This window comes from Saccopteryx bilineata, chromosome 1 (assembly GCF_036850765.1).
Source record: "Saccopteryx bilineata isolate mSacBil1 chromosome 1, mSacBil1_pri_phased_curated, whole genome shotgun sequence".
Classification (NCBI taxonomy): Eukaryota; Metazoa; Chordata; class Mammalia; order Chiroptera; family Emballonuridae; genus Saccopteryx; species Saccopteryx bilineata.
The window spans coordinates 202,637,220-202,649,912 of record NC_089490.1 but is presented as its reverse complement, the minus strand read 5'-3'; the positions used below and the strand labels follow the sequence as shown (position 1 = coordinate 202,649,912).

The window sequence follows — 12,693 nt, the reverse complement described above, 5'->3', positions numbered from 1 at the left end:
CAAATACAATATTTAAAATAAAGAACAAGTAAATTTAAATCAACAAACTGACCAGTATTTCAATGGGAACTATGCTCCTCTCACTGACCACCAATGAAAGAGGTGCCCCTTCCGGAAGTGCGGCGGGGGCCGGATAAACGGCCTCAGGGGGCCGCATGTGGCCCGTAGGCCGCAGTTTGGGGACCCCTGGTTTACTGCATACTGCTCATTCTGAAGCAATTTTGGTATTGGAGATAGAACAGTGAACAGGAAAGACCTAAAGCAATTTTCATAACCTCTATAAACCATATTTTCCTCATGGAGTTAATAGTAACAAATTCTTGGTTATTGAAATTAAATACATGTATTGTTTTACATAGTACCTGGCATTTTGTAACTGCTTTAGTACTTTTAGTGTTTTTGTAATTTCTACATAAATATTTTTAGAATAATAATTTTTATATAGATAGAAATAGAGTGCTATGGATAAAAATGAATCCTTTCTCAACAGAGTTTATATTCTAGTGGAGGAAACTCAAGCATTTTGGATATTAGAAAAAATATTTTAGGCCCGGGCTGGTCAGCTCAGTGGTAGAGCATTGGGCTGGCATGTGGATTTCCTGGGTTCAGTTCCTGGTCAGGGCACACAGGAACAAACCAATGTTCCTGCCTCTCTCTCCCTTCCTCTCTCACTGGAATAGATTAAGAAAAAAGTTTCATGACATATAGCAGAGTTCTGTGGATATTTCGTTTTGTGTTTTGTCTGTGCTAAGTATTGTAGCATAGAGGTTAAAGGTCTGACTTTTCTTTGAGACAGGGCCTGTTACAGCATTTGACTAGGAACTGGGAATTATTTTTGTTGTCATAGGACAGGTAGTCTCTCTTATTGTATCTGCCTTGCCTTTTTTTTTTTTAATCTTATTTATTTATTTATTTATTTACAGAGACAGAGAGTGAGTCAGAGAGAGGGATAGACAGGGACAGACAGACAGGAACGGAGAGAGATGAGAAGCATCAATCATTAGTTTTTTATTGCGCGTTGCAACACCTTAATTGTTCATTGATTGCTTTCTCATATGTGCCTTGACCGCGAGCCTTCAGCAAGTGACCCCTTGCTGGAGCCAGCGACCTTGGGTTTAAGCTGGTGGGCTTTTGCTCAAACCAGATGAGCTCGTGCTCAAGCTGGCGACCTCGGGGTCTCGAACCTGGGTCCTCTGCATCCCTGTCCGATGCTTTATCCACTGCGCCACTTTTTTTTATTCACTTTTAGATAGATGGGGGGAGAGAGAGAGAGAGAGAGAGAGAGAAAGAGAGAGAAAGAAAGAAAAGGAGGGAGGAGCAGGAAGCATCAACTCCCATATGTGCCTTGACCAGGCAAGCCCAAGGTTTTGAACTGGTGACTTCAGCATTCCAGGTCAACACTTTATCCTCTGCACCACCACAGGTCAGGCTGCCTTGCCTTTAAATGACAGTTTGCTTGCATTTTATGTCACCAAGAAAATCATCACAGGCAATGCTTGTGTTCAGAATAGGATATCTTGGGCTAGCCTTGTTTAGGTCTTTCTTTTTAGGTCTCTTAAACCTGAATAATGACTAGAGGTGTGGGAGATACAGAGTTTAAGAAACAAATTTGTTTGGAACTCTTCATGACATTTTAAAATGTATACAAGAAAAACATTGAAAATTTTTAATTGGATAAATGAGATGGTTTATAATTTTGAAATCAGATAAAGAGATAATGCATTTTTTTATCGGAGGAGTTGAAAAGAAAATAAATATATTATTTTTGTGAATTATTGTGTATTTAAAACAATAATGTACTAATTCCCGTTATAGCAGTGAGATTTCTCCAACAGAGAAGGTAGCACATATTCTGGTTTGGGGGGCCATCCCGTCCCTCCCGAAACAGTTTCTGCTTCCCTGGTGTGAGAGAGGCCCTGGTGCACTGGTCTAAGGGGATAGCACAGTTGGCTGACTGGATCTGGTCTGCGGCTGCAGGTTCTTGACTGTTTTACGACCTAGAGTCCTGCCCTGCCCTTGGCTGCATGACCCAGTTGGTTGGAGCATCGTTCTGAAGTGCAGAGGTTGCCGGTTCAATCCCCAGTCAGAACACGTACAGGAACAGATCTGTGTTCCTGTCTCTCTCTCTCCCCCCGCCCCCTCCTGCCTTCCTCTCTTGCTAAAATCAGTAAATAATTTTTTTTTTGTTTTTAAAAGATATGAGGTCCCTTTGGTCCGTGGCACTTTATGACTCTTGAATACAACTAATTTGGGAAAGCAGCTTGACCTTTTAAGGGAAAAGAGATAATTAACCTTTTGGGAAAGTCTGGCTTCAATGTTTTCTACAGCTGAAGATTTTTTTCTCCATTTTCACATCACCTATGTCTAGCAGATAATAGTTTTATGAAAACATTTCATTATGTTAGTGATTACATATTTGTTTTTAAACTTTTTCTGGGAGTTGATTTCCTAGGATATCAGTTTTATGGTTTTTGTTTCCTACTGCAGCTTTGAAATTCAGCCAAGAACATTTCTCAGTCCACAAAACATTTTCACTGCTATTTCCCAGCTAGCTCTCAGTAATCTGTGGAGGCCAAGGACGAGGCAGCGTGGGTGACGGGAACCAAAGACTTTCCCTCACCTCACCTTGCACGTTCTTTACAGCCGTCATTAACCCTGTGACAAGGAGCAAATTGGACAAGTATGAGTTCACCTCTTTCTGTTTAGAAATCCTGACTGGGGTGTCAGTAATAAGTTTCTGAATATGTATATTTTAATCTAAAATAACGAGTGAAATAACTTACGTGGTACATAATACCTTCACAGAATCACAGAATTCTAAAGCTAGAAGGATATATATATGTATATATGGCTTCATTATTCATACAAGCCAATAATTATGAAATCCTCAAGAGAACAGCAATGTCTCTATCTCAGCTGTGTATGTAGCACAGTGTCTACCAAAGAATCACTAGACATTTGTTTTTCGAGTGAGGGCATAAAGGTGTAGGGAAGCTAGAGATTGAGTTCACTTAGCTTGTTATTGTCAGAGTCTGACTTTACCATGTTTTATTGTCATTTAAAAAAAAATTAAACACTGAGAAGGTCTTGGAGAATTTTGTGACCTGTATTCAGGTACATAGAAGCATCATTATCTTCATTATAAAGAAGCATTTGTAAGTTTTGGAATACTTCACCTGACTTAGAGCTTGGAAAAGAGTTAACGAAGTGCTAAGTAAATGCGTTTCCAAAAGAAGTATGGATCACAGGTCTTTGAGATGCAATTAGGTTTAAATGAGGTCTTGATGGAAATTGGTTCTTAGGAGAAGAGACCTCCCCCCCCCCCCATCTCCCTCTCTTTCTCTCCCCTTCTCTTCCTCCCTTTCTCTCTCCCTTCCCTCCCCCCTGCTGTGCAGATGCACCTCGGAGGAGGCCATGTGGCCACCCGGGACAAAGCCCCGCCCCCGGCACCCACCTTGTCTGTACCCGGTCTCTGACTTCCGGGTCTCTGACTTTCAGCCTCCCAAACTCCGAGGAAGCGATTTCGGTTGTTTAAGCCCCGAGTCAGAGATTTGGCTATGGCAGCCTGAGCTGATGGATACCCTTCTAAAATATTAATGTTAGTGTCCTGTCATTCATTTGTTTTTCCTCACTCCCTACACACTCCCTGGGTAATCTCTATTTCCCTTTCCCAGGTGCCATGTTCATGGCAAAGACTTCCAGAGGTACTGCTCACACAAGTTAGGGACATTGTATCGCTTCAAACTCATTTTGAAATATCCCCTCATTTTTGTGAGCACTTTATTTCTGCCTCAGACCTCTTTTTTTTAAATGTCTGAATCTCAAGCTGTCCGCCAGGCATACCACACTCAACGTGTTCGCATTCTTTTCCCCCAGTGACTCCGTGGAGGCTTGTTTACCAGCCCTACTGATTGTATCTCCTTGACGTTTCTCACATTTATCCACTTCTTAAATAATCATATCTTTCTTCCCAGATCTTTTATATTTGACACTCATGTAGTATGTCATTATTGGGAAGAAAATGAACACGGTTGCTGATGGAGGGAAAGAAATGATTTGGATATAGTTGGTTTGGGGGTTTGAAATTGAACAAGTAATGAATTCTGAAGCATGCATTTTATATTTGGAAACAGACATAATTTTTCTTGTTCAAGACTATATATTTTTAAAATAATGGAGTATTTGGAGATAGGTAAACAGATTTTTAAAACGGTATTTGTAAACATCAGTTCCTCAGGTGCTGGCAATGTGGCTGACCGGGTTCTGGCCCAGCTGCTGACGGAAATGGACGGCATTGAGCAGCTGAAGGACGTGACGATTCTGGCTGCTACGAACCGCCCGGACAGGATTGATACGGTAAGGAGGCAGACCCGTGGGTGCTGCCCAGTCCAGAACAGGGTCTTTTGATTATGAGTTCTTTTATGTCCAGTTACTTCCCAATTAGTATTTCATCTAGAGCAGGGGTCTCAAACTCAACTCAGCATGTGGGCCGCAGAGCAAGATCACAGCAGTTCAGCGGGCCGCACTAGGTCTACAAAAGGCAACTGTTACGCAACACTTTTCTCACTGCAGTTGAAAACAAAAAAAAATCAGTACAACAAGCACAATCGTACATGCAGTTTACTCAGTGTCACAAAACGACCAGAAACTAGTTCGCATCACAACTGCTGTTAACTAAGCTAATATCTAGCTAGGATGCTAGAGAAATGAAAAATACAAGTAGGCCCCTAGGCTTACTTAATTTTATCCAAAATATTTTGAACTTCGTGGATTCGTCTGCGGGCCGCACAAAATTGTTGGGCGGGCCGCGAGTTTGAGACCCCTGATCTAGAGGATACTAAAAACTTTTAAATTAAAGGAAATGAAGAGAACAAAAAAGCAGCTTTTATCTATATTTTTATTGCTTATGGTTTGGGATTGATTAAGGCGACCAACTTTTTTACAATGAAAAGGAAGACAAAAATAAATTGAAGAAAACAATATTGTAAGTAAAAGAAACATTTTATTCATTGCAACAGTAATATACTATATGATAAATACATAATAACATTTGTAATATTTTATATTGTAATTATGCTTACATGTCTATTAATTTTTAATAATAATTGTAAGAAAAAAGTACTCATTTAGCTACAGATACGTCACATCACACGCAATGGATCGACTCTGCATTGATTGAATACGAACATTTATGGATTAGTCTTCCAATATCAGAAAGGAGGACATGTAGAAGGTCACTTTCCAAGGGAGGATGGAACTTATAAAAGAAGGACTGTCTTCCCTAAAGGAAGATAATTGGTCACCTTAGATCAGGGGTCGGGAACCTTTTTGGCTGAGAGAACCATGAATGCCATATATTTTAAAATGTAATTCCGTGAGAGCCATACAATGACCCGTGCACATTACGCGTTATCCAATAAAAATTTGGTGTTGTCCTGGAGGACAGCTCTGATTGGCTCCAGCCACCTGCAACCATGAACATGAGCGGTAGGAAATGAGTGGATTGTAATACATGAGAATGTTTTATATTTTTAACGTTATTATTTTTTTTATTAAAGATTTGTCTGCGAGACAGATGCAGCCATCAAAAGAGCCACATCTGGCTCGCGAGCTGTAGGTTCCCAACCCGTCTTAGATTAATGAAACTGTTTTACAGTCCCTTGATGTTTCCCTCCCCCATGTTTACACCAAACTCTCAGTATATTTCCCTAGAGAGTTCAAGTTAGGTGATTCTTTTTTGTTTCATCTAATTTTTTTTTAGAAGTTTTTAACATTTCCATTCTTACTAAGATAAATTTTTGGTTATTTAGGACTAGACTCAAATTTATTATTATTAACAACTTTCTAGAAGTCCTGGCCTAACAGTTGATTGTGAAGTAATTAGGTTTAAAATGACAATAGATTATACTTCTCTAAGAATTTACTTAAGCTGTGGCATTAAATAAACTATACAGGAACAAAATTAGCCCTGTCGGGCTATTATATCCTTTCCCCCGGGTCATAGGTTAATAAAATAAAGGAGCCAACTAAATTTTAAGTGTCTAATTTCTACTGAATGTATAGTTTGTTTAAACAAGGATTTAAATTGAGAGTAATACTCTATTTGCAGAGCATACAGCAGTTTCTCCTTTTCTATTAACATTTTATGACCTAAGAGCTTCTCCTATTCTGTGCACATATACACAGACTTTCAGTTTTAAAAATGGTATTTAAAAAATGACCCTGGGTATAGGGTTAGAGTTTTGAAGATACAGAAGTTGCTTTTATGTGGAAAGAAAGTCTTGCCTTCATTTACTTAGGTATTTTGCTATGTGACAAAGACCCTGGAGTCAAATACAGGTAAGAAAGCTTTAGACCTGGATAAATTGTTTTTGTTCGTTTTTTCTGATGCGTGTTATATAAGAAGCTAGGTGAGTTCTGAGCATTTTGTAGGATCTGGGTCAGTGCTCGGGCTTCTCTGATGCCGGTAAATAAGGTAGGACTGTATCTGCGGAAGGATTATAGAAAGTGCAGAAGAAGCTCTTAATGATGACCTAGTTTCACCTTTTGATTTCACAAATAAAGGTGCTGAATCCACAAAAATCATCTTTGTCCTATTAAGACTACATTGTCTTTTTATGACATATGTCTACTGATGACTCCATGGCTAATGAGTTCTAAAATTTCTTCGGTTTTCTTCTCCGCAATGCTTAATTTAATAGTGTTCTTCTTTGCTTTCTTAATATTGTATGTCCTCAGTGTTAGATACAGTTTTTGAAGTAGGATGTTGAACTTACAGTAAACTTCTCTGGGTTCTAAATCAAACTGAATGATTTAGCTTGGTTAGTGCTTGTGTTAATGCTCTTGCTGTATAACAAATTTTAAGTGTCTAATTTAGCAACTTTGCTAAAATCTGGGCATGGCATGTGGAGCTGTCTGCTCAGAGACTAACTAAAGGCTAAAAACAAGGTGTTGGCCAGACTCCATTCTCGTCAGGAGCTGGTGGTATTCCTCTTCTAAGTGCACATGGTTGTGGAGGAATTCACTTCCTGTGATTGGAGACCCAGGGACTGAACTTCTGCTGGGAGCCTCTCTGGGCTCCTGGGGACCATCACATGCTCCCTTCCATCTTCAGAAGCAACAGAAGAGAATCTCCATCATATTCCTCTCATGGTGTAAATGCCCATTGCCAGCAAAAGTCACCTCTTAAATCTCTCCTGATCAGGTTTGGCCCCCACAGGAAAAACTTCCCACCTTCAGGTCAACTGACTCAGGACCTAAATTATGTTTACAAAAGCCCAACACAGAGCACCTAGATTAGCACTTGAGTGACTGAGAGGTGTGTGTCCACTCTTGACCCGCAGTTCTGTGGCCGGCTGTCCTAGAACTCTTCTACCGCAGTGCTCTTTGTTTCTTCCCCACCGCCACCTACCTTCTCTTCTGGGCACTGAGAACATGGAACTCTCAGAGGGTAGCTTGTCCTTGCCTGTTGTAGGGTTGGCGACAAACCAGTTCCTTTGAAATGTCCTTGTTCTGTGGCATCTGCTGTCTTTTCTCAGGTTTCCCTGACTTGCTTTATTCAGAAATATGTCTTCAAGTTATTCATGTAATCTCTCTTAAAAATAGAATGAAAAGACTTAAATTCTTGTGTTTTTTTAAAGGATATATTTTCTCATGCTCTTTATATGTGTAACACTTTGTAAGTCTGTTATCCAATACAGTGGAATAATAATCTGTTTTGCTTACATTTCTCCCTGTAAGACCTAAATTGAACCCTAGCTGTTGAGTTTTATAGTAAGGTGTAATTTATTCTAGATTTTACCTTTACCTGGTACAAAAGACCTTGAGAAATTTTTAAGGTAAACTTAGAAATGAGGGAGTATTCTTGGGCCAGTGTAAGGTTTAGGGCTTCCCTTCAGGCTCATCTTAGAAGAATCACTGGAAGAATCAGAAACCCCAAAGTCAATGGCCCCCTTCTCTTTAGGGTACTATACTTTCGTGGATGTCTTGGATCTCCTGGAAAAAATGCTTAACCAGATTTTGGGCAGAACTTTTCTCCAAAGTGCGAGATGGAAGGGATGAAAGTAGTTCTTTTTTACATTTTAGGTTTTATGCATTGTTTTTGGGTTTCTTGCCTGCTAATAATAACTGCCCCAGGAGTCAGGTGCTGTGTTTCATTAGTAGCAGTACCGTAGACTTTGAGAAATTAAAGTTTAGGAAATATCTTGCCCAAATTTTAGTCATATTTTTGATCCACTGTAAAATGTTACCTTAAATGCCTCAATTCTAAAAACACCTAATTGTTTAATGTTAGGTGTTTTAATCTTAAAACAAAATAAATGTTTTAAGAGCCAGTATTTTTACACACTGTTAACACTTAATGACTAGTTATCTTTTGCTTTAAGAAGCTTCAGAAAGAATTGCAAAAAAACATATGTAAGTATATTTGTATAAATGTACACCATATATGTACCGTATTTTTTGCTCTATAAGACGTACTCCCCCCCCCCCCCAAATGGAGGGGGAAATGCCTGTGCAGCTTATGGAGTGAAAAATACAGTATTTTATTAAATATTTAAACACACTATTTGGTTCAGAATATTTTTTTTTCTTATTTTTCTCCTTAAAATCCTAGGTGTGTCTTATAGTCAGGTGCATCTTATGGAGTGAAAAATACAGTAGACACATATGTACTTTGATTAGTTTTTAAAATTATAAGTTCTTGTTTTTTAACCAATTAATTTTGGATGAGCAGTTTAGACTAAAATGTTGAAAGCATTTGCTAATTAGATACAGAGTTATTTTCACGAGATCAGGGGGAATCTTAAAGTCTTTTAACTATTCAAATTTTTTAAAAATTGTAATATTTAATTTGTATAGATGAAACTAAAATTACCGGAAGCAAAACAAAATTGATAAATGGAAAAAGTATCTTTAAGAATGGCTTTAAGCCTAACCCATGGTGGCGCAGGGGATAGAACGTCGATGGACCTGGAACACTGAGATCACTGCTTTAGAACCATGGGCTTTGCCTGGCCAAGGCACATACAACAAGCAATGAACAGTTAAAGTAGTGAAGCAACTATGAGTTGATACTTCTTGCTCCTGGTCCTTCTCTCTCCTCTTTCTGTAAAATCAATAAATAAAATCTTTAAAAAAAAAAGTAATGGTTATAAGGTCATCAAATGATGCTATGCTTTCAAGTACAACTCTGAATAATGTTCTGCATCTATTCTGTACTTGTGTAAAATAACTACTTTAAATAATCAAAGATTTTTGTAAAAACATTTCAATCCTTTTTTATTTCAGATAGAATGTCATTTTCATGTAGAAATATTAGTTTCTTAACTGTATTTTTTGTTATGACTCAGATGATATATAGTACAGCAAGAGTCTATTTCCTTTCCAGAATTTTTTTCCTCTGAATAACTGTTATAATTATTTGTGTATTGTGTAATAGTACTATCAAAAAGCTTCAGCACTTGTATGATTAGAACATGGTGTCCAAAATGTGCCTTGAATGTGCTGGTAGAAACAAAACAGTCTTAAGAACCAGTTTCAAAACACACATAAAAAAACTTTTGCTGGTATGTAATGGTGACAAAATTTTCACCACCTGTCTTGTTTGGAGGAAACTGGAGTAGGAAAAGAACAGGCGACAGAAGATTTTAAAGTAATTTATAAGCTGATGCTGAAAGGTTGAGACTTTGTTTTTGCTTAAAACTGGAAAGTGGAGGGGGGACTAATCTAGTGTCAAAGAAGTAATACATCTAGTCTTACTTTGGCTGCATTTAATGAAGAAGTTTGGCCCTATTAATTAGTTAGCATACTTTTCAGTTCTCTTGCCTGTTAACCCATCACCTCTATGTCATGATGACCTTAAGTTAATATGTTAGATCAGGGAGAGTTCTTGGACTGTTAGTGTGAAATTGATATTATGTGACTCATATGTTGTGCATAGTTTGTGTCTTTTTCAACAATATTTCAGTTTCATGTAGTCTCGGGAAACTAAAGCTAGAACTTCGTTTGGACTGCAAAGGAAGTGAGACAGGGTGCCTGAGTCACATTCTTCTGCTTCTTGTTACCGTAGTTACATGTCACCCATTAGTGCGCTGGAGCCCACTGGGCAGTCAAGTGATTGCTGGTCTTGGGTGGTAGCTCGAGGTCAAGGTCTCTAGACCTCTTGCCCTTGTCCCTCTACTCCTGCATGTATGTGAGTGAAGAGAAGTGTCGGCCTTGGCTGTCCATTTAGCATAAGAATGACAGGAAGCGGAAGGACAAATACAGGAAGCGGAAGGACAGATAAAGATGAATGAGACGGTGTGATGTCAAGAAGGCACTTTGTCTTTAGATTGATGATGGTCTGGATTTCCTCAGCATCAGGAGACTTTAGAACAGCAAACAACTAAATTTTTATTGCTGCTCAAATAATAAATGCCCAAACTCTAGTAGTTTATATTTTTTCTTAGACTGTTGCCTGTGTGGCCCCTGTAGAAGAATGTAGTATCCAATCTGTGATACTTCATGTATTTATGTTGAATATTAAGGAAAAATGGTCATGTCTTATTTTCTAGCTATTAAGTAGCCCTCAAATAGTTTAATTTTATGAATATTTTTTGAATTTATGCCCTTTGGTTCCTTTTTATACTGATGCCTAGTATATAATAGGTTCTCAATGATTATTGTAAGTATCACCTCAAATCTCTGAACCTGGTTTTCTCATATTACTAAACTTGTAGAATTTTAAATATTGACTCTAAGCTATCTATGGAAATGACTGCTCAATTGAGGAAAATGTGGAAGTTATATAGAAATTTTGAATAATTCAGAGCTTGGAATTATTTTCTAACTTAGTATGCTTGAGTCATGGGTTAATAAACTGGCATTAATTTTTCTTTTAGTTTTCTGGAAGAAGAAATAAACTTGATGAGTTAAATATGACACAGTATTTTTATTTCTTAAAAATTGCAAATCAAAAGTTGGTTTTATGGATATCTTTTTAACACAGAACAATTTAATTAGCATGTTTACAAATGTCAGCATGTGAGATGCTAAGTGTTTGTGGACAGCTTTTCTCTTCCCCTCCTCATTATCAGTCCTGCTTCAAAACTTCTGTTCTCAGCTAAGTCAGAACTGAGAATAGGCTGCTTTACCTGACAGACATAGAAAGTCCAAAGGAATTATACTTTTCTGTTTCCTGTGGGTATCTAAGGAAAGGGTACTTACTAATCTTTAAGGATGTTTATCAAAATGACATGGAGAGTCTTGGGGTTGGAAGGTGAGCTGCAGTGTATCAGGCCTGGGAGGCTGCCTCACAGGTCTTCTTCCGGTTTCAGCCCCAGCGTCACTTTCTAGGACTTGGAGGAATAGTTCTGCTGCATCTTCTATGGCAGAGGTTATGCGCTCGCAGCTGCGGAGGAAGATGGGCAGAGAGCAGAGAGAAGGGCCAGAGGTTGTATGCACCTATGGGTGCTATCTTATTTAGATGTTATGTCAAAGACTGTGGCCCACCACCTGTTTTGGTATATCCCATGATCTGAGAGTGGTTTTTACATATTTAAATGTTGAGAAAAAATCAAAAGAAGAATATTTTGTGAATTGTGAAAATGATCAATCCCAATTTTCATCTCCATAAATAAAGCTCTTTTGGACTGCAGCTACACTAATTTGTTCATATCTATGACTGCGTTTACACTGCTGTAACAAAGTAGTAGTCACAGGGGAGACTTGTGGCCTATTATTTCAGTTTTGGGAAGTTACAGTTCTTTGTTTAAATGTATATGTTTGTAAATAATATTTGATGGTGTCAATACGCATACAGTATGTTTAGTCTTCTATTAGACAAAGAACAGTAACAAAACATAAGTCGTATTGCCCTTGATAACCACGTTCAGAAATAAACTACTTTTATCAAGACTGGAGAAAGCCTGATGGTCTTGTCACCCTTCTGATGCTTTGACCCCGTTATATAGTTGCCACCCAGCATTTCTCCATCCCTAGATGATTCACCCACACTGATGGGGAACTCCTAACTCATGAAGTAGACCCCTTCATCCGTCTCTCACACTGTTAGGAAGCTCGTGATTCTACCAAAGCAGCAACTGTTTGTCTCCAGGCATCTACACGGGAGCCCGATTTTATTCCAAGATGCTATAAAGAACAACTTTTAATCCCTCTCCATGGTTCTTATTTTTCAAAACTGTCATGTATCTCTTATCTCACCAAACAATATTTTCTTTTATAGGCCTGATGTCTTGTTTTACTTCATATAGATACTCTTATTTAATCTTCAATATTCTTGATAATATATTTTTAAATCTGAGCTATTGTCAGCTTGTTCCTTTCTCTCTGAAACTGGCATCCGCAAGTAACTAGATCACAGTAGGTTGTAGTCTGACTAGTAGAGCTTTAGTGAGACCTTTCACGCCTTTAGTTTCTAAGCTGCGCTTCTGCTAATGCACTCTGGACTGCGTCCTTTATCTGCAGCTGACTCACCCTGTGGACTGCTGCTGAGTTCAAGGTCAAGAGAAAGAAAATAACAAAACTAAAAAATCAAGATGTTCTCCTCAGTTTTCTGCTGAGTAATAGCTTCCCTTTCATGAGTTGTGCTATTAATTTAAGTTTTAGAAGTTAACCCCCGTTTGATCAGATCTAGAGGTCTTCCTTTAAATTCAGCACCTCCTAGCTCCTCTTACTTTTTATACGCTTCCCAGG

At 38.4% G+C, this 12,693-nt stretch overlaps 1 protein-coding gene across 2 annotated transcripts in view; it reads left to right on the top strand.

Moving 5' to 3' along the window:
- AFG2A (AFG2 AAA ATPase homolog A) overlaps nt 1-12,693 on the top strand; it is a 275,456-nt gene that overhangs the window by 90,908 nt on the left and 171,855 nt on the right. For both annotated transcript variants that reach the window (XM_066233605.1, XM_066233616.1), the window contains exon 14: nt 4,230-4,356. In XM_066233605.1, coding sequence (XP_066089702.1) covers nt 4,230-4,356 — 127 coding nt within the window. The remainder of the gene's footprint in view (nt 1-4,229; nt 4,357-12,693) is intronic.